The 27,795-nt window shown below is 37.8% G+C and overlaps 3 protein-coding genes across 3 annotated transcripts; 2 read left to right on the forward strand and 1 right to left on the reverse strand.

Annotated features, from left to right (window-relative positions):
* The first annotated feature begins 9,859 nt into the window (after positions 1–9,859).
* LOC139858624 (uncharacterized) lies at positions 9,860–11,460 on the forward strand. The gene has a single exon (XM_071847457.1). It carries the CDS (start codon positions 10,137–10,139, stop codon positions 11,049–11,051), a length of 915 nt encoding a protein of 304 aa, XP_071703558.1. The 5' UTR covers positions 9,860–10,136; the 3' UTR covers positions 11,052–11,460.
* Positions 11,461–17,932: 6,472 nt separating this feature from the next.
* Positions 17,933–18,597, forward strand: LOC139859672 (uncharacterized). The gene is made up of 2 exons (XM_071848454.1): positions 17,933–18,445; positions 18,562–18,597. The coding sequence occupies exons 1-2, from the start codon at positions 17,933–17,935 to the stop codon at positions 18,595–18,597; spliced, it is 549 nt and encodes a 182-aa protein (XP_071704555.1).
* A 3,760-nt stretch (positions 18,598–22,357) lies between these two features.
* LOC139858428 (uncharacterized) lies at positions 22,358–26,741 on the reverse strand. Its single transcript, XM_071847278.1, has 8 exons — positions 26,558–26,741; positions 25,681–25,749; positions 25,495–25,524; positions 24,379–24,411; positions 24,210–24,280; positions 23,889–23,970; positions 23,483–23,575; positions 22,358–22,660 (listed from the first exon to the last, which is right to left on the reverse strand). The coding sequence occupies exons 1-8, from the start codon at positions 26,648–26,650 to the stop codon at positions 22,652–22,654; spliced, it is 480 nt and encodes a 159-aa protein (XP_071703379.1). The 5' UTR covers positions 26,651–26,741; the 3' UTR covers positions 22,358–22,651.
* Positions 26,742–27,795: the final 1,054 nt, after the last annotated feature.

Consider the following 27,795-nt stretch of genomic DNA (forward strand, 5'->3'; position numbering starts at 1 on the left):
GGAAATGGTCCGACTATGTCAATTGCCCATTTGCAGAATGGCCATGGTGAGGAGACTGGTATCATTGGATGTGCAGGTGCTCTGCTGATAGGTGCATGTATTTGGAAAGATTCGCATTGCTTAACTATGCGCGCCGTATCTGCGTACATAGTGGGCCAGTAATAACCTAGCCGCAAAATTTTTGACACAATAGACCTGTTCCCCGAATGAAGAGCGCATGCACCCTCATGCACCTCGCGTATAACTTCCTCTGCTTCCTTCGGACCAATACACCTTAGGTGCGGTCCTAAATAATTTTTTCGATATAGGACGTCACCCTCAAGGGCGTACAGTGGTGCCTTAGTGCGGACTTTCTTTGCATCAACGGAATCCGCGGGTGAGGTGCCGTCCCGCAGGAAAGCAATAATAGGTGTCATCCATGTTGAGCTGGATTCCTCAACAGGTGCTACTAAAGGCATCATAACAATGGATTTCGCATGCAGCTCTTCTATAAGAACTTTCTTCCCCAGATGATCAAAGGCCAAAGCAGCCAATTTACTAAGCGCGTCCGCCTTCTTATTTTGCCCCTGCATGACGTGGGAGATTTGAAAAGCCTCAAACTGGTCAGTGAGGTTATGAACAAGCGATAAATACTACTGCATGGCTATGTCATGTGCTTCGAATTCCCCACTGACTTGACTGCATACCAGCTTTGAATCCACGTAAGCGTGCATGATTTTAACATTTAACTTATGCGTAATACGCATACCCGCTAACAAAGCCTCGTATTCTGCTTCATTGTTCGTAACAGCAAAATTAAACCGCAGCGCATATGTGTGCTCTTCGCCATCTGGGCCAGTTAAAATAACACCTGCACCCGCGCCGGCTGCACTGCAGGCACCATCGGTGTATAACTCCCATGGTAACAAAGGTGCAGCCGGAGTGTCCTGATGTTTTGCAGATGCTTCAACATCCGCAGGTAACTCTGCAAGGTAATCCGCAAGTATTTGACCCTTAACCGCGCTTTGCGAGGAAAAATTTATCTCGTGTTCTCCTAACTCAACTGCCCATTTAGCCATTCGGCCAGAAATCTCAGGCTTGTATAACACCTGAAAGAAAAATGATTGCGTTAGTCAATGCGGTAACCCCGGACATTTAGGCATGTAGCAACTTGTTTGATCGGTTGATCAGTTAGAACCACGATTAGATGTGCTTGAAAGTACCGGCGCAAACGCTGCGCCGTGTGGTCTAGCGCATATACTAGCTTTTCTATTGGTGAATAGTTTACTTCTCTTGATGTCAGCGTCTTGCTTACGAAGTAGACCGGCATTTGCGTCTGAGAAAACCTCAGCATTAAATTTCTGCGAAATAGACAATGTAAATACAAGTAGATTACCTTTTCGTGATCTGCGATGAGGATCGAGCTGATAGCCTCTTTCAATGCCGCAAGATATAGCGTAAACGTTTCTCCTGATACTGGCGTGGTGAGTGTTGGTAATTCAGCGAGCACCTTTTTCATCTCTTGAAAGGCTGATTCTGCTTCCTGAGTCCACACGAAGTCTTTCTTTTTTAAACAATTCTTTAAAGTATTGAAGAATGGCAATTGTCTCTCTGCGGCCTTCGACAAAAACCGCGTGATTGCCGCAAGCTTCCCGGTTAGACTCTGCACGTCTTTCTTTGTCTTCGGAGATGGCAAACTATCAATGGCTTCAATCTTTTTGGGATTTGCCTTGATTCCCCGCGCTGTCACCACATGTCCTAGAAACTTGCCTTCCTCTTCCCCAAAACTACATTTGAGCGGGTTAAGCTTCATGTTTATCCTGCGTAGAGACGCAAATGTTTCTAGAATGTCTACAAGCATTTCTTCTTCAGTGTTGCTCTTAATTACCAAATCGTCAACGTACGCTTCAAGATTCCTACCAATTTGGTGTTTGAACGCCGCATCAATTACGCGCTGATATGTTGCGCCTGCGTTTTTTAATCCGAAAGGCATCTTCGTATAGCAATAAATACCCTGTGGCGTATGAAAAGCAGTTTTGTCCTCATCTTCCGCAGCCATTAAGATTTGGTGATAACCCTTGTATGCATCTTGAAAACATTTGTACCGTAAACCTGACAATGATTCCACCTTCCAGTCTATCTCCGGGAGAGGATAGTTGTCCTTAGGACACGCTTTATTAATGTCCTTAAAATCAACGCACATCCGCCAATTACCGTCAGCCTTCTTGACTAACACAGGATTAGCAACCCATGTTTGATAGCGTACTTCCAGCAGAATGTTTTTCTTTGACAAGGTTATCTACTTCTGCGCATAACCAATCACTGCGTTCAAGAGCCATATGCCGCTTTTTTGTCTAACGGGCGTGAGTGATGGATTAACATTCAATTTATGTTTCGCAATATCTCACGGAACCCCAGTCATGTCTGATTCACGACACGCGAAAACATCTGCGTTAGCGGATAACATTCCATGCAATTTGGCCTTTGTTTCTGCTGACAAGCCTGCGCCGATTTTAATTCTCTTATCCGAATGTAAGCGGTTTGCTATGATCATACTGCTTGCGAGTTGTTCTCCCATGCTGGGAATGTTTACAGGCACAACTAAACCACACAACTCGGTTGTTTGATGTGACGCAATTGTGGCAACCCCTCCCTTCGTAGGAAACTTTATCAAACCATGCACCACCGACGGTATAATGTTAAAACGTCGTATGAAATTTCTCATAAGCAGCGCGTTGTACCGCGAAGTTGAACGAACCACATAAAAGTCAACTAACTCGTGTCTAACCAATTGCGGATTCATGTCATCCGCGAGTTCTGTTATTAGCTCTATCCGGCCTAACGGCCATGAGCTTTCTCCGGAGAACCCATATAACGTAATATCAGACTGGCGTAGCTGCGTTTTAACTTCTGCAGGGAGGAAACGATAGCAATGCTCGTACATAATGTCAACGCCACTCCCGGTGTCAACATGCATGTGTTTAATTTGTACTCCGCAAGTAGGGATGCGACACTTGATGATAATGGGCTCGTTAACCGTGTCGATTGACATTACAGGAGGAAACGTGATTGGGAGAAGTTCCCAGTCGTGGTGATCATTGTACTTTCTCCGCTGGCTAACTTTCTCTGCGTCAACCATATTGATGGTTAAATCGGCGTTTTTTGTTCTATCAACTTTTTGCCATGCGAAAGTTTTAGCCTTTGAACCTTCCTCCGCAGTTTTTCCCTTATCCTTCTTAGGCGGTTTCAGGTGATCCAACTTGCCTACGCGCAGTGCTTCGAGCACTCGCTCCATCAAGTTTTTACACAGATTAGTGTCATGACTGTAATCGTCATGGAATTCACAATACTTTGTTTTATCCCACTTACCAAATTCTGTAAGCGGAGTTGGAACCGCAAACGTCGCGCACACTGGTTCGGTTGCCAAAATTTCTTTTGGCGTTTTAGACAAACTTTTAAGCAGCGCATAGTTCTGATTATTGATGTCGCGCTGATTATTGTTTCGATAATTGCCACTTGATTTCCCTTTATCATTCCTGATAGGACCACCGCTAGGATACCTTCCACGAGAGTTGTTGCCATGATTTTGATCACGGGAACGATCATCATCGTCTTTCTTCTCGTTGCGTGAACTAGCTGTTGGAATATCATTATCTTCGCCACTCCGCATATAGTCATGGCATTCATTAAGCGCTTCAGCATAAGTTGTTGGGACCGTATGGCGCAGACGCCTTACCAGTGTTGGATGACGTTCTGAGTTTATACCATGTATGAGTCCGGAAATCTGTTGCTCTGGCTTGAGATCTGGTATGCGTATACACTCATTAGTATATCTTGTAAGAAATTCACCCAAAGATTCCTTGGATTTCTGCACAATATCATGACATTCGATATGAGTGCGTTTGCGTGGCCTCTATTTCTGATATTGCAGCAAGAACTTCGTCCGCAGATCCATGAACCCGGATATGCTACCTGATGGGAGCTTATTAAACCACTCGCGAGCAATGCCCTGCAGCGTCATGGGGAATATCTGACATGCGACCGGATCCACCCAGCCTTGGGTGCGCATTGCGCCCTCGAAACGCTGCAGGAAGTCATCCGGATCAGTCAAACCATTATAAGTACCCAGTGTATGGGGTATCTTTGGCGCTGATGGAAATGGATATGCAGTTATATGCGGAGGAAACTTATTAAAAGTAGATGGTAGCTCAAAAGGTGGTTGAACAGGGTCACCTTTGAGCCCTGCGAAGAAATACCTCATCATATCCTGAACAAAATCAGGTTGTGAAAATAGGTGGACCATGTCAGGAGGTGCCGCCTGCATAAATTGGCTTGCGAGATTCGCCTGCCCCTGAATATTTTGCCAAGGCTGCCCTGGCGTCTACGAATACAACCAAGGCTAATGCGTTGGAAAAGAAGGCAGGCTTGCCGGCGTAGAGTATACAGGTAGCTGAAAAGGTGCCAAAACCTGTGGCGCAGATGCCTGCGAGACCTGAGGATATGCCTCTATAAGCCCAACCGTATGCGCAGTGCTTTGCTGTTCTGCGGTTATCGGCGTCCAATGAGAATTGGCATCCGGAATGACACCAAACCCCAACTATTAAGTAATGCCTGCGCATCCGCAGGAGTCAAAAACTGCAAAATTGGACGCGGTGGTTGCCAAGGTTGCAACGGTGTAAAAGATGAATTCTGCTGAACACTTTGCTTCTGCAAAGGGATTGAAACCGTGGTACTATAAATAGGTACATGGCCGCAGCATACCACGTGCGGGCCTACTGTTTCACCTCTAGTGCCTACCAAGATGACCCTTGGATCCACCGGGGAAAAATCCAACCGCGTAGTGGTGACTGGCGAGTTTGCCCTTGGCGGTGTGATCCCATCTGGATATATCGGCTTATACCTCTGAAAAGGCTGGCCGGATACAGGCGGTTGATATGGCACATATCCCGCCCCCGTAGCCATAGCTTGTGTCTGCTGATTACCAGACGGCGTGTTTTGATTAGCTGTTTGAGTACGTTCCGATGATTCCCCGGAAGTCATGATACTGTTAAAGAAAAAATTCAAAAATTTTTGTGAATAATAAGCTTTATAATTCAAAACTGTAAAAGAAAAAACAAATAAGCATGTCTTGAATTAGTTCGACTCTCAATGAAAGCACCACTTTATCATGCATATTTTAACCATAGGGTTAATATGCCTGCTCAACGCGTAAAGTAAGGTTTAAGGATCTTAGAACAAGGCTCTCCGGTCCGGCTACCGTGAATAACCCTGGCCGACATGATGATGTCGGTGGGGTGGCCAAGTGATTAAGTCCACCTTTAATGACGATCGTCTATTAGAAGGCCCCAAATAAGGTTGTAGGTACTAGTTAATCAAAAAACTAACCTGTTAACCTTTAGAAGATGCTAGATGATGTTGTTACGTAAGGTGTATACTAGGAGATGACTACATAACGTGATGATCCTTAGAATGATAGTTAGGGTTTGTATATATAGGCAAACCCTAATTCTAGAATCATCCGAGATAATGGCAATCCTTTCCATAACAAACTCCCCCGAATCACGGATGTAATTATGGAAAAGATATTTACTTGATAGCCAAGTAATCGCTGTACCGGGAACAAAGGCATTAGATACGAATCCGCATACCGCATAACGCACACAAGCACACGCATACGCACACTAGTGAGTGCCTGCATACATATGGGGTGCGCATGCGGGTTGCGGTATCATTAGTAACTAAGTTATTATTATGCTTATTTGAGCCAAAGTAATTGTGATGTTGGGCTAAAATATTAAGATGGGGTTACTGGGCTTTGGACCATAATTAAGGTTTGGGCAAAAGACCGACACTTGTAGAAATTGGACTATTGACTATTAATAGATGGGGGTATTATCTAATTGAGTGACAACTCATTGGAGTCTATCGAACCTATCTTCAAATTAATTAACCTAATAATTAATAATGATTATGGTTGTCCTGTTTAGTGACGTTCATACGGAATCTATTATAATCATTTAATTAATTATTCGGGTTGGGTAATTGATTATTCAAACTGATCAAGTGGGTAAATTAATATTCATATATTCATATCTAATTAAAACAGGGATGGATTACATACAGTGACAAATGGTGTAATTGTTGACAGAAGTGATAACTGCGTCACAGTTTAAATCCTTAATTAGTTGGACTATTTGACTTCGGGTATAAGGGTAATTTAACGAGGACACTCGCAATTTATATTTATGACCGATGGACTATTATGGACAAAAACCAGATAGACGTATAAATAAACCAGGACAAAGGACAATTAACCCAGAGTAATAAATTAAAATCAAAACGTCAAACATCATGATTACGGAAGTTTAAATAAGCATAATTGTTTTATTTTATATCTCATCGTACTTTTATTTACTGTCATTTATTTATTGTCAGTTTAAATATTGTTATTTATTTTACGCATTTTAATTATCGTCATTTATTTTTACGCTTAAAATATAAAATCGACAAACCGGTCATTAAACGGTAAACCCCCCTTTTATAATATTACTACTTATATAATTATATATATTTTATACAAATATAGTTTATAAAAATATAGTACGTATCACTAGCTCCCTGTGGAACGAACCAGACTTACTAAAAACTACACTACTCTACGATTAGGTACACTGCCTATAGTGTTGTAGCAGGGTTTAGGTATATCCCATTCTATATAAATAAATAAAACTTGTGTAAATCGTATAATATTTCATCGTATTTCGTAGTAAAATAATAACTATTTCGTACACCTATGCTCGCACATCAAACGCCGTAGATCATTCATCTACGACTGGTTGGATATTCCTTCTTGAAGGATGTGCTATATCGTGGGCTTCAAAAAAGCAAGCGTGACCATGGAGTCTGAATTTTTTACTTTAGCTGCAGCTGGTAAGGAAGCTGAATGATTGAGGAATTTGATTTATGAGATTCCTTTGTTGCATAAACCGATATTTCCTATCTCTCTCCATTGTGCTTCTAGTGTGGCTAAGGAATACAATTATATGTACAACGGGAAGTCTAGACATTTAGGTCTTAAGCAAAGTATGATTCGAGAGTTGATCGTGGATGGAGTGATATCCGTGGATTTAATTATAATAAATGAAAATCTAGCGGATCACTTGACCAAAGCATGAGCCCGAGACTTAATGCACAAGTTAGCTATTGGAGTGGGATTGAAGTCTGGCTAAATCTTCCAAAGTGAGACACCCAATTTGCCTTCTAGTATAACACTGGGAGCAGAATTCGGTTATCTAGATTCATTAGAAGTTGGACAAGTAAGGAAATTTCTGGTTGAGTTCTTCTCCCTAAGAATTGAACGAACCAAGTTCACCTGTTCGAGAGTGAGGAAGAAAAAACAACAAGAAACTTCCCACTTTTGAGCCTTTGAAGTCGTCTTCATTTGAAAGGCATAGATGGGGGAGTCCTTTCTTTCGTTCTGCTTCTTTTCTTTATTGAGCGTTATGCAATAGAGAAGTCAGCTAGTGCCTAAGAAAGTCTATGGCATGTGCTTGGGTTTGTAGGTCCCTTACAGTTATCCGTTTAGGGTCAATGAGGAAAGGTTACTTTCTGAAGATTGAAACATATAAACTAAGGTATGTGTTTAGGCTTGCAAGTGGAGTTTGGTTAAAGTTATTTTTCTTAATAGTTTTTTTGAAAAATTGCATATGCAGGTGCAAGATGTAAAAGAACTACCTATGTGGACATGAAGTTTTGCCGCTTCAAGGAGCTTTGGACTTAGGTTGTCGATATGTTCACCGAAGGATTGTGACACATGGCTTGTAATAGTGTCAAGTTTGTATTAGAGATATGTAAGAAACTGATGTGTATATTATTTTATAGTTTTAAAATGGGTTGAAAGGTTCAATTCTTATGAACACCCCGATTCTCGAATTCTCGTGAATAATATACTAAGTGGAAATTCAAACCTCATGGACATTTTCCATTTATGCATTAGTTTGTTTAATTATTTTTGTAGATCAAGGATTACACTGAAATTGGCGGAATTTGTTAGTGATTTTACTTAACAACGGATTCAGAGAGTGTAGAGTACACGGCCGTAAAAGTTGGCTAGCAACTGACGCGCAAATTGCAGTGGTCAAAGGGGATGCACCCCCTTGCGGGGTCCAAGAGGCAGCGCCCAGGGCAGGGGTCGAGGGGGCTGCGCCCCTCGCGAGGCTCGGGGCAGCACCCCGAAACCTCAACCGAAAAGACACTATTCGTTTTAATGAAACTGTGTCTTCCAACCGATTTTTCGCCTAAAATGAAGAGTTATGACTCTTCAACAGTTTTCTGCATTCATTCAAACATACAGAAATACCTAGATTCTCTCATACCTGATTATGATTTCTTCTTGTCTGAAAACAAAATCATTCTTCTCTTATCCCAATTAGGATTTCGTGTAAACCCAAGGCTTGTGAGTGGCGAAATACTTAAGTAGGAAAGTATTTCACGATTCAGAAATCAATCCAGATTGTCTGTTTGATGCCCGTTTTCTTACATTTATAAGGTTAAAAATGTATGTTTGTTGATAATTACACATAAACAAGTTTATCAAGTTTGTAGCTTATATTAGTATTTTTTTTAATATATAAAGTATGTCAGAACAAAATAAAAATATATGACATATTCATAACTTTAACATTTAATATAATATACCAAATAAAAGCTTATATCAAACCATATTCAAATTTGGACCCCCCGAGTCATAAAAATGTTTAGACTGAGTGTATAATGATGATAAAAGTTATGGTTATGAAAATATTTTTAAGAATAAATAGTAAGGAGTTAAAATGCTTGGCCAATATTTATTCACAATGACTCGCTTGACATCGTTCATCATAAGAGTTAATTATTATTTTTTTTTATTTTTTTTTTTTTGAACGACTAGTTAGATGGTTAGTCTCCCACACACGCTAGAAGGAACCCGCTCTCGAATCTTCGCACTTACGTGAACCGGATCGATTTTATTATATACCTACACCTGCCAGTAGCAAAGTCGTAGGGACCACAGCACCATAGGATGACTGTGTATACATAATATGCGGTAAACCTCCCCCCTTGGAATCGAACCCGCACCAATCGCGATGAGAGAATGCGGACCCACAGTCCAGAGGCTTGGTACCACTCAGGCAATGCCTCGGTGGTATAAGAGTTATTTTATTTGATTGACGATAGAAATGCATATACTCCATACTCGTATAGAAGTCTATCGATATACGTACAGAGCATTACCTTTATGTGTTAATTCAATGTAACTAGCATCTTAACTATTTCTATTAGCATCTTAACTATACATATTTACTATTAGCATCTTAATTTTTAACTATTTCTAAATTCTAGGTCAATGTTAACTAAGAAGTTACGTAAAAATATATTGGTATAATTACCTCATTCAAATATTTTATTAATTGATAGGTAAAGTCGTACGGAGTATAATTAGACCACTTACATCCGTTTTCTAAAGAAATCAACCGCTAAGTTAGTGTCTCGTCAACACTTATTCAGAATAATTGAATTTTTTTTTAGAATTACTAGCGGTACCGAAGTACCCTCTAATTGTAATGTTACAGATTTATGTTTAAAGAGGGACAAAGTGAAATTATTGATTAGCATAATGATTTAGAGAGTAATTTAATCTTTGTAAAATATAATTTTAGTAAAATTAAAGAACTGTGACTGAACCATGTCAATGTTTTTTTCTTGCTTTCACACCTTCATTTCATTTTAAAATTAAAAATCCTTCTTAATTTCAATTCTCTCTCTACCTAGAAATATTACACCAAACCATATATGCTTTGTACTATGCTATGCTCTTTACCCATATATCTTATGTCCCCACTCTTCTTTCTTTCTCCTTTCTAGTGGAAACATGACCTAATCTGAGCAGCCTTAGATCTTCCATATATACCTTTTGTTTGATCTTAAATAACTCTTAAATGTACCAAGATCCTATCTTTACTTCCCCTTTTCTTACTTAGTCTTCTGGTTCTATACAAAACCACCTCCAAATTAATCAAGATCAAACCTTTTTCTATCTTTTTTTTTTAAAAGAACAAAAAAATCTGTCTAAAGAATCAAGTTCTTGTGTTTGGGCCTTAAAATCAAGAAAGTAATTAATGGATTCAGGTGGCAACAGTGGTAGCTTACAATCATCAAGTGGTGCTGAACAAGAGTGTGACTCAACTTACACCACCACTACCACCACCCATAACCACCAACTACTTCACCAACCACCACTACCACTACCTATTTTCAACAACCATCATATCATCTACAATCAAAATCAGATCAACAACTTGTGTACACCAACCCCACCACAACAACAACAAATTGTTAACAATCTTGACTCAGTCAACTGGTCAAAAACCCTACCTTGTTTCACTCCGGTTGATCAACCAGCCGTCACAACCACAAACCCTCAGCCGCCAAGAAACCCTAAAAAAAGAACAAGAGCATCAAGAAGAGCACCAACAACTGTTTTAACAACTGATACCAACAACTTTAGAGCCATGGTTCAAGAATTTACAGGCATCCCTGCACCACCCTTTGCTTCATCTTCACTTTTTCATTCAAGATTAACTCCAAGTTTTGATCTTTTTGCTGGTAGACCATCTTCTTCATCATCCACTGCTGCTGCTTTCATGATGAGATCTACCAACTTTGATAACAACTTACCTCAACAACTACCACCACCTTATAAAAATATTATTAATAATAATAATAATAATATTCTTCTTGGCCCATTTCCACAAATGCTTCAAACCCCATTACCATCATCATCTTCATTGTTGGATTCAAGTAATCTTTTCAACACCATGCAACAAAATACTAGTAATCACTCATCTTCACTTATGTTTATGGGTAACCCTAAAACCGCACAAAATAATGTTTCTTCAAATGGGTATATTGGTAATGAAGCTACAAGAAATGAGGATCTTTCAGGGAACTGGGAAGGAGATGGTAAGGAAGCATCTGGTGTTAAAGGTGATCATCAAGGGTTTGTTGAACCATGGATTGGTTCATTAGATTGATTAAGTAGTTGTTAATTTGTTATAAGTTTGAAAACTAAATGATATTTTGTCTTATCATAGTAGCAGTAATAGTAATGGAGTAATGGTAATGATGTTTTTTCTAACAATGATTGTAGTAAGATTTGTGTGTAAATATATGATCATTATTAGGTTGAAGAAAACGATGATGAATTTGAAAGAAAATGATGGTGGAGTTGGATTGGAGTGGAGTGTCACATGGGTTTTTGACTTTTGGACACTGTTTAGGAACATGGAGCTAGCAAGGTATATTTATGAATTTATGAGCAACAGCTAGAGATATGATGCGAGTATTGTGTTGTAGTGTTCATATTCTAAGTACGTTGTTTAATTCTATCTTTTTTTATGTTCATTAGAAGATCTAATTATATCTATGCATTTCTCACCTTTTTATATATTTTTTTCTATTTTTCTATAGTAGGCCATTAATATAATTATGCTCCTTTTTTATAATTTTGCGGAAAGTTTCACAGTTCACCGGTTCAACTAGACGTATATATGTTCTCACCATGATCTAATTTGTGTAACGGGTAATAAGCATAAGCATATTTATTAGGCTTCCTAGTTATATTAGTAAACATCTCATACAACCGCGCGTGATGTCATTTCCTTTTTATATGCCCTTAAATTTATAAGGCTGTGTTTGATTGAGTATAGAATCGGGCATAATAGCTTGAGTGCAAAATTTAGGAGAAAAAAGTTTAGTTCCAAATGTTTATTCTTTGACAATGATGCATACCCGATCGAAATCTAAATCATTAAGGGTGACGAACAATTGGTAGTTAATCACTCTTTTGACGAGTAATTAATGAACGATCGTGCGAATACGATCGGGATATGAAGCCGCAAAGGATCAAGATTATGAGTTTATGAACTTGAATATGAAAAACAATTCTGCAGAGTAAGTTTATGAATAGTTCAACTAATCTCTTCTATTCTAACCTTAGTACCCGTATGAGCAAATAAGTCAAAGAAGCATTTTAACGATCATTCGAGGACTATCCATGTAAGAAAAATGGTTTAAGGATTAAGCACGTAATCAATGCAAACTACATGTACTGTCCATGTAATTATGTCAAAATAAATAACCAAACATTGATCAATGGTTTTGTCGTTATATATTTTCGGTGGAAAGCAACGACAATACCAAGATTTCACATTTCATAGCAAAAAAACCATACACGTAAATCATTAACCATATTAAACATACCAACCGCAAAACAGAAACACCACAATTAGGAATCTCATTCTCAAAGTGGGTTGACATTAGGGGTGACATTATCAAAGAAGCAACAACAATATACTTTTTACAACATTCACAATTCAACCACTTTTTTTTTTTTTTTTAAGTAAGTGAGGAAACCCTCTTATGAACGAACACATTATATTAGCTCCTTCATAGAAGGTAAAACCTCGGAAAATCAAGCCCCCCCAAGTGTGAGACCTGGTACCGGGTAAATTGCGCATTATGTGCACCCTCTAGTCACACTCCCTTTTTGAACAATTTGGCATAGTCAATAATTGAACTCGGGTGCTGTCATTCATTGGACAACTCGGTGGCCACTCAAGCAAGCCTGCGTGGTTACAATTAACCACTTTAATCTCTTCTTTATTTTTTTATGCATATTATATTATTAATATTAATAATAATATATATATGTAATTCACAATTCACACAGTATCAAGTTTTGCGCTCGGGGACTTGATTAGGGCTCGGGGACGGCTCTCTCCGAGGTTGGGTAGCCAATTTACCCGTTCATAGCCAGGTTTCCTATCTGATCGAAAAAATATTAACATATATGCAATACAATGAAACAATGAAAGGAGTTGAATTATAGGATGGATTTCCTCGCTTACCAAGAGAAAAAAAAAAAGAGCTGAATTATGGATGCGAGATTTAGTGGCATCACCACAGGTGGCACCAACTGATTTTGTAAACGGTGAGTTGTTTTTAGAGTCGGGTAATAATGTGAATCTTTCGTCTATTAAATCATTTGTTTCTATACAAAACACAGGAGTAGTAGATCGATCCGAGTTTTTTCGTGTTCTTGAGACGATGGAGGACTCGCCAGAGACATGTGGAGTTGGGTTTTTGTCGGTGACGGTGTAGGTGAAAGATGGCAGCAGCGGTGAAGTGTTTGTTAAAGATGATGAAGAGAAATTAGAGGTTGATGTTAAGGTTGAAAAACAAAGGGGTGCTTTGAATAATGTACTAAACATTTTTTCTTTGGCAAAAGATACAAAAAACTTTTATCATCAAAAGAATTCCGTCACAAAGATGAAATTTAAACATACAAGGAGAACAACACAAACGAACAAACAAATAAACTAACAAAACTGACATCTAAACAAACGACCAAGCAACCATAAAACGTAGATAAACAAGGAGCATTATTAAGCAAACCACAAGGACCAAAGAGAGCCAAAAACGCTACAATACCCCCCCCCCCCCCGGGCGCGCGCGCGCGGACAGAATAAACAACCACAAACTTAAGTTATTTAACTTGGCTCCGTGAACTTTACGAGCTTCCTTGTAGGGTTTCGAGACGGGTTTAGGATTAATAAGTTTACCTTCCACGAAAACGTCCTTGAAATCCTTCAAAGCCGAGTCAAAATATCCCCCAAACAGAGTCAGTGAAGGACCGTTAACGCCCACATCTTGTTTCCATACCGAAGAGGAGTCGTTCTTTAAAGGCAAATAGGGGAACACATCCGAGCTTATAAGGAAGTCACAAGTCAAATCCGGGTTAAATTCGATGACGTGTAAAGAAAGCTTGAACTAGGGTTAACTTCGAGTCATTCATTACCTTCCAAATTAAGCAAATATCGATTATGATATACACTTAGGCTATGGAAAGATAATTATGATGTGAAAGCTCTAACTAGGGTAGTCCTGATATCCATCGAATAAGTCAAGCATACAATCCTACCGGTTTTTGGGTCCAAGAGTTATCTAGTGGCAAAGGTGGGTATGTCACTGGGTTGTATTACTGAAGAATAACTAAACCTCGGGGGTTATCCTAAGTAAAGTCACTGGCTTAGGTTAACGATTATATTTTATTCCAAAACCTCGTATCGATCATTGAATAGAATAACAACGTGCCTTGTTGAGTAAACATCAATCAAAAACAGGGGAACACGTCAGTCTAACTTGATACAACATGGGGTTAATTTAACATATCATCATTCTAAGATAAATCAAACATTCCTAATTATTATACAGACATTACAGTGTTAAGCTATATTGGAACAGATATAAACTCACAACATGCATGTAGGGACAGTAGAAACGTTTCTAAAGCAACAATCAAACAAGAAGATGCAATAGAAATGAATCCTACGATTGAATGCAGGTAAATAAGTCGTAAAAGGTCCTAAGAGGTCTCTCGAGAAAAATTACCAAGTACGCTAGACCTTTCTCGTTTCACTTCCTAGGTTCGTGTCTTAAACGTGCAAAGATTGCCTCTCAGGAACACCGACCATACTGAGTTCTTAGATGCTTCTAGTATAGAATAGCCAAGGGTCCAAGATCCTATGAAGTAGCTAATTTCATATAGTTGGAAAGGTCTCGACCACAACTTAGGTTGGATAGTCCTTAAATTCTAGACATACAGGTTTATAAGTATCATAGTTTGAACATAACAACGGTAATCGTATTAAGTTTACATAATTACGCTAGCCTAAGTTTCTATCATAGCAACATACGAATATCTTACGCTAGCATGGGAGTTCTAACACGCATATAGTAAACATAGATATTACCAGACATGTTTAAAAAAGCGTAAATAGATTAGATACGGAAAAGAATTGCGTGCAGAACATTCGCCTTTTATCGCAGGGTCTCGGTGATCTCCTCAGAATTTTACAAAACTACTAAATTCTAATCTAAATGTATTTGAGAAGTGAATTACTTAGATTACTCTTTCCAACTAAAATCATCAATATATCTTTGAAAGTACGATTTATAAACTTAATAAAACTATTGGAAACTATTTTATACGCTTAATGTTAATCAACTAAAATTCTGGCTCACGATTACCCTTTTCAACTGTTTGTGTGGTTAACGGTTTACTCAAACTTAAAATGACAAAAATCTTATTTACACGCATTAATTATCTTGGTTAACATCTCGGGTGAGATTGAAGTAATTATATTTAAATAATTACCAGAAGGACCTGGCTGGCCATATCGGTCGAGACAAACAACTTGATTGTAAAGGAGGTCTTTTAGTTATGTACATATATAACTAATCAGTTCAAGACATTGCACTTGATTCTCTTTCAACGTCTAAACTAAAGAACTTACTACAAAAAAGACGTTAAGTATATTTAATAGTTAGTATGTTTTACGGGATATGTCCTATTTAATAGTTGTCCGACCATTGTCCTATTGTGTTACGGGATATGTCCATCGACTATGGTCCTAAACCGACAAAGGTGTTTGATGAATGGATTGATTTGGAAGGTGCGGCTAAAATTATTAAGGATTGTTGGGACCAAAAGATTGAAGGCACGCGTGCGGATTGTATCTTTCGAAAAAAGTTGAAGAGTGTTAAAATGGCCTTGAAATAGTTTAGTCAAACCGCACTTGGTAATATTGATGTAGAAATCAATGAGTTAATGAACGAAGCGACAAAATGGGAACTCATTTCCGAAAGTAGACAACTTACAAGCGACAAAAGAACCAATTGGATGGATGTTAGAAGAAAATGGATTGCTAAGGACAAAATTAAATCTAACATGGCAAAGCAAAAATCAAGGGCCAAGTGGATGGTTGATAGGGATGAAAACACCAAGTTTTTTCACTCGTTCATTAGAAGAAGGGACACTAGAAGAAATATTCGGGGTCTCATTATTGATGGTGTATGGAATGAGTGTCCCATTGATGTAAAAGAGGCTGCGTTTGTGCACTTTGAGAAACAATTCAAGCGTATAAAATCAAACAGGCTGCAGTTCGAGAATGATGGCAGTATGCCGACTGTTAACTCAATCACAGTAGCTGAAGCTTCTATCCTCGAAGCCCCTTTCATAGAAAAGGAAGTGTGGGAGGCCATTAGCGAGTGTGGATGTTCCAAATCACCGGGCCCGGATGGTTTCAAGTCCAAATTCTTTAAACTACACTGGGATATTATAAAAGAAGATTTGCTAAAAGCTTTGAGTTGGTTTTGGGATAACGGGGAGATTTCGCATGGTTGTAACACTTCATTCATAACTCTTATTCCAAAGAAAATGGACCCGCTGAATTTACATGATTATCGACCCATTAGCCTCATCAGGTGCTACTATAAAATTCTAGCAAAATTACTTTCGTCTAGAATTCGGAAGGTCATCCCGGGTCTTATCAATAATGTGAAAACTACGTTCATAAAGGGTAGGTTCATTCTTGTTGGGGTCCTTATCGCAAGCAAAGCTATCAATTTTTTATCCAAATATAAGAAAAAAAGTCTCATTTTCAAAGTCGATTTTGAAAAGGCCTTTGATAGTATTAATTGGGATTTTATCTTGGATATTATCAAGAAAATGGGGTTCGGTGATAGATGGAGGAAGTGGATATTGGCTTGTCTTCAGCTTCTGTATCTGTTTTGGTTAACGGGTCTCCTATGAATGAATTCAAACTTGAGAGAGGTATCCGACAAGGGGACCCTTTATCCCCTTTTCTTTTTATTATCGCAGCAGATGGATTAAACGTTCTTACAAAAAAGGCCATTGAATCAGGGCTATTTAAGGGTGTTGAAATTGGGTCCGATAAAATTTTGATCTCACACCTTCAATATGCGGTTGATACAATCTTCATAGGAGAGTGGAGTCGTCATAATTTCTGTAACCTCATGAAGTTACTCAAGTGTTTTGAAAATATCTCGGGCTTTAAAGTTAATTATCATAAAAGCCTTGTGTAGTTTAGGTGTATTAAAAGAAGAAGTTGAAAGCATGGCGAGTCGGGTGGGATGTAAAGTGGGTGAATTTCCGTTCACATACTTAGGGCTACCTATTGGGCAAAATATGAATAGAATTGAACATTGGAGTCCCGTGGTTGACAAATTTTCCTCAAGACTTGCGGATTAGAAAGCTAAAACGATTTCATTTGGTGGGAGGTTAACGTTAGTAAAGTCGGTTCTAAGTTGTTTGCGACTATATTTTTTCTCGCTCTTTCGTGCTCCGTCGTGTGTTATCAAAAAGCTAGAGAGTATTAGGAGAAACTTTTTTTGGGGCGGGTCGGGTGAGAGTTCCAAAATGCCGTGGCTTAAGTAGGAGGATACACTACTACCCTTTAGCGAGGGTGGACTTAATATCGGGTCTTTGAAGGGGGGAAATCTCGCTCTATTGGGGAAATGGTTTTGGAGAGCGAAAACCGAGCCTAATGCTCTTTGGGTTAAAGTATTAAAAAGTATTCATGGGGTAGGCAGCTTAAATATTGATTCGGGTTCTAACGGGTTAAAAGGTACATGGGGTGTATGGGCAAATATCTTCCGTGCAGGTGGCGCTATCGAAAAGACTGGAAATTAACTTGGAAGCTCGTTCGTGAAGAAAATTGGCGACGGTGGAACCACCTGCTTTTGGACCGATCAGTGGCTTTGTGACGAGCCTCTCTGCAACAAAATTAGGCCTTTTTTTTTTTTGCTAGAGTCTGACCATAGCTGCCTGGTGAGAGATCGTGTATCATGGTCAGAAGGTGGATGCTGCTTACGGTGGTCGTGGTCTCGAGATCCAGCTGGACGAACACATGGTGAATTAATTACTCTAACCAATTTGCTGAATGTTTTTGTTAAACAGGAGGGCTCTCAGGATGCTTGGTGCTAGAAGTTTTCATCAAATGGCGACTTCACAACCAAAAAACTTGCTACCCTTATTGACGAGAAAACAATCATGGACAATAGATTCAGACAAGAAACATTTAAAAATAATCTTGTACTGGGGAAGATTGAGATATTTGTTTGGCGCGCTTTGAAGAAACGTTTGGCGACTAGAGTTGACCTTGACTATCGTGGGATCGACCTCCACTCCTTACGGTGTCCACTTTGTGATGACTGGTTAGAAACAATTGATCATGCTCTATTTCTTTGCAAACATGCGTTCGATATATGGGAAAGGGTGTACAAATGGTGGGGGTTGGGTCCGGTGTCAAATCTAAGCATCTACGAAGCGGGCCGGGGAAAGAGCAATACTCCTATGTCTCATAATGGCCGTCTCCTTTGGCAAGCATTGGAATGGGTGTGTTTGTACTTAATATGGAAGAACCGAAATCTCAAAGTTTTCGCAAACAAAAGTTGGAGTGGTCCTACCACGTTAATGGAAATTCAACTCAAGTCTTTTGAATGGATCACTTCGCGTTGGAAGAATTCGAAGATCGATTGGTTTCAATGGATCTCCGACCCATTGGTATATTCCATGTGATCTCACTGTAGTCCTATTTACTTACAAACGTATGTCGAGTCGTGTAGATGTCTCAGTCTGATTGTGCTTTTATGTCGTGATTGTTTTCGAGTTGTGTATAGGTGTACAAGTTGCCTTCTCCGCAACTAGTTGCCTAATGATGTAATTCCTGACCCAAACTGATTGGAGCCTTCGTGTTATACTTTGCGCTGCCCTTTTTTCGAGTAATATATTTGGCTTTTCGAAAAAAAAAGAAGTGAATATGTCATGTGACTTTCTGAATATGATCGGGTGGATGACTAACGGCCCCGTTAGTAACCTTCATACCGCCGTTCATTCTCTGGAATTTGTTTCCTAACACTTTTCATTCATAACACCTAACTTTTGTCACGGATAATTGCACATTTGTCAAATTTACTCTCCTTTATTTTCTTTGTTTAATGTCTATCTTCCCTTTATTTTTATTAATTATAATTATAAGTATTATTATTAGGGTTAAAGCCAAAAATAGGCTACAAACTTACACAAATGTACCGATGTCGCCCACAAACTCATTTACGTCCTACTATCGCCTACAAACTTATAAAAAATGTGCTGATGTTGCCCACTATACTTTTTTTACCTGTAACGAAAACAATTGATGACGTGGCCTCTAGGTAGTCATGACACGTCGATGATACATCGGAACAGAAACTGAAAGTATATGGGCGACATCGGAACACAACTGAAAGTATATGGGCGACATCGGGACATATAAAATGAAAAAAAATAAATTAAATAATTAAGTTTACCAGTTCAGCAGGTAACCCGTAACAAAATGTTAACGTTGGTACATTTTTATAAGTTTGTAGGCGACAGTAGGACGGAAATGGGTTTGTGGGCGACATCAGTTCTGTAGCCTATTTTTGGCTCTAACCCTTATTATTATTATTATTATTATTATTATTATTATTATTATTATTATTATTATTATTATTATTATTATTATTATTATTATTATTATTATTATTATTATAAACTTAAAAGTTTTAAAACTTACAAAAAATTAGTGGGAAGCCTAGAGACAATCTGGGCCCCCACGCCTCTAGCAATAGCAAAACATATCCTAGTAAAAATATGAGCAGCAGCACCGGCACCAATATCTTGCGCCATCGAACTCTTCTGAACCCGCTTTAGCAAAGAAACAGCCTCCTTCTCTAATTCCCCAAGGGAAGAAAATGAGAAAGGAATAAAACCATAACCAATCGCCTGACAGCTAGATTCGTACTTGACCCGCTTCCGACGAGCCGCATCAATCACAGCACGTCCAGGGACAAAGTCAGATAGCCCAGACTGTGTCAAAGGAGAAGACCCTGTCAAGTCAACACAAACATCGCGACCACAATCCCAGGAATAAAGTAACACATCTGCCGGTCTAAGGGCCCTGTCATTCCCTCCAGACAACCCAATGTCAACCTCCTTTCTCGCTGAAATTCCAGATCGATAACAAACATCAACAAGGGAATCCCGAACAATATTATGTCGATGCTTAATACCCACCATACCAGCACAAGACACCGCGTGATCCTCGAAAATATCCCCAGTAAAAACCCTTGAACATGCAGAGCATGCCGTCGAGATAGAGAACATTGGAACACCTAACCGGTAGCACAACACGCATCGGTAAGTCTTTGCGTTCATCGTCTGACCCAACCCCAAAATAGGGACTGCCCTTAGCCAAGCAGAGGTGTGATCACCCTGCTGTGATTTTCATAAGGCCGATTGTCGGGGAGATAACGAAAAAGTTGATTCTGCAGAAGCGGTAACCTTTGTGAAATAAACATCTGCCAATTTCTTCATGAGTATTGGGGCAGCGACCTTACTCGGATTATTATTATTATTATTATTATTATTATTATTATTATTATTATTATTATTATTATGTTATATCAGAACTTTTGTTTCACCATTGGAGACACTAAAGCTTGCATACATGGTTGGTGGAGAACTGAAGCATCTTTTTGATCTTATTCAGTCAATTGCAGCCTCTCAGGGGATTAAAGGATTTCGGAAAGTTAATTTTATGCTTACGATAAATACAGAAGTGAAACAAACTGTGAAAGGTTTATTGCCGGTGGTGCAGCTGGAACTACATACTTTTGTCTTTGTTGCATACTTTGTTGCTAAAGGTAACATTTTGAACCCATTTAGTTGTAAATCTTTATGTTTGGCTGTGTCTTTTTATTAGCGGTTCAACGGTAAAATTGACTACGTTAGTTAAAATGGAAATTCGTTGCGACTTTTTATGGAATACTCAGGCAACTCGGGGAGTACTCGGGGAGTACTCGAAGAGTACTTGGATGTCGATCAAGTTTGACTATGACCAATTTTCGGAGTAATCCCGATTTTTGACTGATTTGCCAAGTAGTCCAGGCTCTAGAGTTTTAGCCGAGTTTGACCAGTTTTGACCGAGTACCCGCTGAATACTCCCCGAGTTGCAAAAACTGGGTACTCGCCAAGTAATTCCGAGTTCTACAACACTAATGAGTACGATGTATTAATTGTTAATGCATATAGCCGTCTACATCAGTTTACTATAAATGTAATTGTAAATTGTAATGTGCTTGCTTTTAAAAAGAAAAAAGGTTGTTATTGTAATGTTATAGTTTTTTTAATCAGTTTACTATAAAGATTAAACATATCGAGTCGTTACGCAGCCAGCCCATTTTGTCAAACCCTATAATTTTGTATTTACTGCTTATAGAAAGTCGACTATTCGATCAAGTTTTACTCGTATAATTCAATGATGGTTTTGACGGTAAAATATTTCAGTTCAATATTTTATAAAAAGTATGACTTCAAATGCAAGTTCTCGCCACAAAAATGAGTGCATTGAAGATAGTTGAGCAAGGTGCACTTTGAATGTTTACGATTTGGTGACACGTGGATTATTAGTTTTAACTTGTGATGCTATTCGTGTTGTGTTTACTCAGACCATCAGCTCAGCTGCAATAAGTTACTTTGTTTATGAACTTATGAAGATAGTTCTAAAAGTTGAATTAGAGTGGTGATCAACGCCTGTTTTTTTTCCTCTTATAAAAAGAGTATATTGCACCTTGCAATGAACATTTTGTGAGATTAATTTACAAAAGTTCTGTTGAGGGACCTCATGAAAATCTGATGATACTTATGATGGTGCTCATGTGGAGAGTTTTTCGTCAAGACATGATTTGGAGTTTTCTTTCTTTTATCATTCGGGTAAAGCTATTAAATTTACTAAAGTGGAAGGCAAACTCATAAAATAGTTTCAAGGAATATGAAAGTCAGTGCCGAAAGGGGAGAAATTCATAAGTACGGATTAGATGTTTGGTGGCGACGGCTCTTTAGGATCTAAGTGTTGTGTGCTAGTTGTTTGTTTTGGTTTCGTGCTTTTTTACGTTTCTCTTTATTACATTCTTTCGTTTCTTTTCTCGTTTTGTTTAAGTTGTCCGTCCTTTGTTTAGCTAGTAGTTGTTTTGTTGCATGCTTCGTCATTTTGTCTTTCATTTGTTATGAACGTTTTGATGTTTTTATAGAATTCGTTTTTTTCTGGCCAAAAAAATAACTAATAAAATTGGTTAAGGAATACTAGATTTTTTTTTTGTGTGTGGCAAAATAACGAAAACTCATATAGAAACAAGATTGTTTTCCAAAAGAAAACGCCTTCAACAGAGAATACAAAGAACGGGCGAAACGGAGAAGCTCGTACCTAGAAAACAATCATCTAAACGAAAACTATTTATAAACGAGCCTCCCTAACAACCCGAAAACCTTAAAACAAACTAACCAATACTAAATCAAATACTACACGAAAATACCAACAAACAAACCAAACGAACTAAGTGAAATCAACAAGCGGAAAAGAACTAAGGAATACTAGATGGGATGATGCTCTACATGTCTTTCATTTTATATTACTTGATTGAACGTTATCATGGTATATGTTTATCAATTAATGGATTATATATCATAAAATGAAAAGAGCTACATCATACGGAGTACAAGTTAATAGCTAAACTATGATGATGACACAATCCACATATAAAAATGACACAGTTGCTAGCTAAAACTCACAAGCTCAATTGGAGTTTCATACATGAATCTCTACCATTTTCTTCCACTCAAGACAACATAACTGGTGTTTAATATTGGTTGCTATCATATATTAGTGAGTGGCGTTGCTTGTTCCATGACTCAACATTCCTGTAATTAACCAAAATGAAATGAATATGACTAGCCATAACATCTTAAAGGTGGCAATTTCAACCCATGTACCTATGAGTGGCTCACTGTGGGTTGTATTAAAGTCAAGTGGGATAATAGAACCGAATCAAAAATTTAGCTAAAGGAGGGACAAGTCACAACCGGGTTGCTCGAAGTCTTCTTTAAATCCGTAAACCATTAGTCGATTTTATTAAAAAGTTTAGACTATTGTCAGAATTAGAAGAATCAAGGTTGTAAAATTCGCGAGTCAGGGACGAGTCTGTCGATTCGGGGACAAGTCGGTCGTTGACCAATCTTGACTTTTAGTAATAAACAAATTATGACGTAATAAGGGGTTTTCCCAACCTTCGATGGTACTGCCAACATCGTCACGAATTGGGTTTCCTCATATCGTGTGTGTGGGTGACATGATCGCGAAGATGGTTAAGTCCCTCTTGGTGATGCCGATATCGCCGTTCGAAAAAATATATATATATTTCACATAAATATTTCAAACAATAGATATATGGCAAAAAATCTAATTTTACAGTATATAAAAAAATTGAGCTAACTTTAACTTTGACCAACATTGACCGAATCAGACCTGACTACTCGGCCGACTTTTACAACAATGCCAGGAATCATGATCAAATCGTTAACTACGTATAAACAACAAACACAACAATGTTTACAGGTCAACCAAGAACCCAAATCAGGCGGTTTTGACCTGCTACCTGACCCGCCCATATTGCCGCCTAGTCATCTTGTGAAGGAATATTAATTTGGTATTCATTAAGTAAAACATAAGAAGCAGCATCGTACCTTCACAAGAGCATTTGAAATAACAGATTGATCTTGTAATTGCTTCTGTAAAAGTTCAACACGAGTTCTGAAGACTTGGTTCTGTGCTTCTGACTACAAACAGGAAATTAGCATTATAAAACAGATCACTCATCACTCATTAACAAATGTGTATAAAATAATATAATAACCATAAAATTAAGCAACTAATGTTAAGTTATAATTATGACATAATAGGGTCAGAAGCCTACAATCTTCATAGTTCATACTCCCAGGCAGCATGATGATGTTCGACTTAATATGTCAGATTTGTTTTTCAACATTAAAATTGATTTAAATTAGCTGCGAACTACAAATGAAGTATTAAGCCGATTCTGAGATCAACAGGTTAACAAGCACTTTTGTTAATTTAAAGGGTACAACACACCTTTTCAAGCATACTTGTAAGGTTTTGGATCTCATTCTTCTTTAATGTGTTCAAAACTTGTTCAACATCATTGAGGTTTGTCCTGAACAAAAAACATGTATAATCTCTCGTATTCTGCCTCATTTGTATAGAACATATACATGCATAAGTCAATAAACAAAAAGAAAAGAATGATGTTACAGTGTCACAATGCCACAGTTTTCAAAATTCATTAAAAACAATTTTTTATATTAAAAAAAAAAAAAAAAAAAAAAAAGGCTAATGTCTACAAATGTATTATGTGTATCATTAATAAGAGACGGGGACATGGAAGATGCCTACTTATCAGAATATAGAGGATCCATGCTTTGTTCTTCCACAAGTTCCTCTACAGTATCAAGAATGTTCCCCACCTGCAATCAAACAAAATTTAGAACAAATGCAAAACGTTACATACGTAAACATTTCAGCTAGACATGAACAAAAAAAGCAATATGCATAGAAAGAATACCTTAGTATCCTGGCACAAAATCTCAAATTCATCCTGTAAATTTGCAATATAAAGCATTAGGCTTTGTTGGAAAAATATTCCCTACATTAATCGATTTGATTACAAATTAAAACTGATTCCCTAGGATCAATTGAAGATATTCAATATTTCCTTGAAAGTTGGATATTTAATTTCCTAGTATACCTATCCTTAATCCCTAAGGCTCTATGAATAAAGAGTTCTTAGGGTGAGGTGTCTTTTGTCTAGTGCAAAAACCCAATCTCATAACTTGAAATCGTCTTCTCCCACGACCTCCATGGTCATCTAAGTAGTTGTACAATATTTGATAACTATATACATATACCTTAGAGAAATCTTCTTTGTGTTCTTCGTTATAGCTTTTAATTTTTAATTTAATTATTTTGCTTGGACGACAAACAGGTATTCGTAACCTTAAAGTCAAAAGGCTAGCAAGACAATACCGAGAGACACAAATTTTATTCAAAACCCTAAGAAAGTCGATAAGGGATTGTTTACAATAATATAAAGAAAAAACAGATATACTTTTATAACTATTGGTTGTAGCTAGAACTTAGCTTCTTCCTTTTATTAAAGACACTAGAGCTTAGCTTCTACATGATTATTGTCCTTGAACCCAAGGTCTTAGACAGAGTTAATTCTTGTTAGCCCTACGGGTACGGTGTATAATGTAACATATATTCACATTCTCACGTCAGTGATAAAAACAACCACATCTGGTCTAATAATTTACGTGCAACTTATTCAGAGACGAGACTTGTATGGCAGTTCACACACAAGACTATTCAAGCAAGAAAGTAGTTTAAAGATTCATACAGGGTGAAAGACATTTTTTAAGTTTCAAAAATAAGACTTCAGTGTTATAAATTTATGACAATTGCATGATTATTGTGACCATTTCTGAAGTATTAAGCTCATTATTCTCCTATTGTTCCTTGAAACATGAAACGTCATTACTTCTTTTGTTCCTTATAAAATTCTTAGTCAATCTACCCACTCACATATACGTGTATAAATACTACTACAAAGCCGACTAAGAAGGCAAGTATATAATAACTATGTAGCCAAGGATAAAGGTAGCACATTAGAAGTGTATACCTCAATATTCTGATGCGACGCCACAATATGCTGCCAAATTAAAAAGAAAGAGTATTAGCAGTTAGTTGATTGGAGAGAGTTATAAATTATTGAAGCCCTTACTATATTTGTTTTTATTAAAATACAAGCAAAACATGTATTTAATACGACTTGTGGGTTGTAAAGGGGGTGCAACATGAATTGCACCTGAATATATAACCGATGGAGACGCTCTTGCTCTGCCTGAGTAAATCTTGGAAATGCTTTGCAAAAGTCCTTCAATTTTAAAAGCCAAAGTTGAATTAGTAAACTAACTTCATATACACAAAAAGAAACCACTACATATTACTTCAGTTCCTGACATACATTCTTTGATTATTATATCAAAAGTATGTATTTCATTATATGTTAACAATAAGGACTAAATCTGTGCACCTATAAACTCGGTCTTCACTCTTCATCAATGGATTTCGAAGATAGTAGTGATTGATAAGGTCATCCAATTTTGGTTGTCTAACCTTAATTTAGTTTCATCACGAAAAATATAAAAATAACTGATTTGTTGTGATCAAAGTATCTAACTTTGTAACTTAGGATAAAAACAGTAAACTGTTATCATCAACATATGCTCCATTTAAATAACACTTAACACTTTGTTATTATTATTACTCAACACCAAAATCCACATAAAAATCTAAGTTCTCAAAAACTAACTCAATTCAGTGTTAGCAGATAGTCTTAGGCCCTCAAAAATTTAAATTCTCGCAATCTAAATCCTTTCTGACTTTAATTTTACATTCATCCACCTTTCACACACATTATATCTATTCACTTAAAGTTATGAAAGTGTTTAACTCAAAACCCCCAAAATCAAAACCCTAGCGGATAAACCGACAAATCACTTCACTTGTACTACTAATACACGCCATTTTAAACAGATTATGTAATACTAACACATACTCAATTATGTTAATGACATGGAGAAATTGATATTTTAGACTTATGAAAACCAAAGAGTTGGTAATTGAAAAGTTAGGGTTTCGAGGATACAAAATATATAGATATAGATATAGATAGGGATTACCTGTTTGGAGCAAGTGGTGAGAAGAACATGTACAGCTAGGTTAAACGATCGTTTCAATATCTTTTGTCGAGATCCCGTATAACCTTGCTCCATGTTTCAATTGTGATTTGAAATTTGAATTGAACTGAATTCTGTGTTTCAAAAATGAAGGATATATCTTAGGTCCAGCGGTAGCGCGGTTACTCGCAGGCTAGAGGTCTCAGGTTCGAACCTAGTCACCCGCTCTAGGAATTGAAATATATTCTTTGAAGGTGGCCTAAAGGGGAGGTTTTACCAACCCGCTCCGGGACTAAGGTCCGGCTCGTCTGGCCCTCGGGATGGTTTAAGGATCGGATACTCAGAGTGTGGTTCGAGTTTCCTGCCCGAAAGCGCGTGTATGTGCAAATGATGACTAGGCTTCGGTCCGGACTGATGCAAGTTTGCCTTTCAAAAAAAATGAAGGATATGAATTGGGAAACAACATCGCTTTTTCCTTTTTCCTTTTTCCCTCTCTCTCTCTCTAGAAAAATCACAGAGTTACCAATCATCGCTTTTTATCCTTTTTTTCTCTTTAATCTCCGATTCTTTTCGCTCATCATCGAATTGCAGGTATGTTTTTCGATATAATAATCAGTTATTATTATTATTGCGGCTTGTAATTAATTTATCAGTTGGAGAACTTATTTTTTAGGGTTTCTATTTCGATTTTACGGTTTTAATCGCTTTGTTGTACCTTTATATGTTGCTTATCGTTGAATGATTATGTTAGTTCACAATATCAAATCACCAGATCGTATTGCTTTGCTACAGAGCTAGTTCATGTCTTCATCATGAACATGTATTATTAATAATTATTACTGAACAACTATCTTCATCTTCTTAACAACCATCTTCATCGTTATTCGATCTGGATCTTAGCAACCATCTTCATTTTCTTCAAGATCGACATCTGGATCCGAACAACCACCATCGCACCATCTCTTCACTACAATCTGTTTTCCAAACTGGATCTGGTACTCATTTTATGATGTAGATGCCGGAATTCTTGTTTCAGATCTGGCCGACCATGACTTGTTAACTCCTCTCTCCCATGACGCTCTCTCCTTCATGTCTGTTCATCTTCTTCTTGGTTAGAAACCCTAATCTAAACATTCTGCTTTCGATTTTTTGATTCTAATTTCTGTTTTTGTTTTCTTCTTCTACGTGCTATTCTATTTGAAATACTCTTTTATCATGTCAAACATACCGACATCCCCTTT

The sequence above is a fragment of the Rutidosis leptorrhynchoides genome, chromosome 7 (assembly GCF_046630445.1).
Source record: "Rutidosis leptorrhynchoides isolate AG116_Rl617_1_P2 chromosome 7, CSIRO_AGI_Rlap_v1, whole genome shotgun sequence".
Classification (NCBI taxonomy): Eukaryota; Viridiplantae; Streptophyta; class Magnoliopsida; order Asterales; family Asteraceae; genus Rutidosis; species Rutidosis leptorrhynchoides.

Bases quoted from the DNA above. Each gene is read 5' to 3' on its own strand.
- LOC139858624 (XM_071847457.1), top strand. From the start codon at position 10,137: ATGGATTCAGGTGGCAACAGTGGTAGCTTACAATCATCAAGTGGTGCT.
- LOC139859672 (XM_071848454.1), top strand. From the start codon at position 17,933: ATGGACAATAGATTCAGACAAGAAACATTTAAAAATAATCTTGTACTG. The intron at 18,446-18,561 runs GTATATTCCATG...AGTTGTGTATAG, and splicing joins AATGGATCTCCGACCCATTG to GTGTACAAGTTGCCTTCTCC.
- LOC139858428 (XM_071847278.1), bottom strand. From the start codon at position 26,650: ATGGAGCAAGGTTATACGGGATCTCGACAAAAGATATTGAAACGATCG. The intron at 24,412-25,494 runs GTATACACTTCT...GCAAATTTACAG, and splicing joins CGTCGCATCAGAATATTGAG to GATGAATTTGAGATTTTGTG. The intron at 23,576-23,888 runs GTGTGTTGTACC...TCCTGTTTGTAG, and splicing joins TTACAAGTATGCTTGAAAAG to TCAGAAGCACAGAACCAAGT.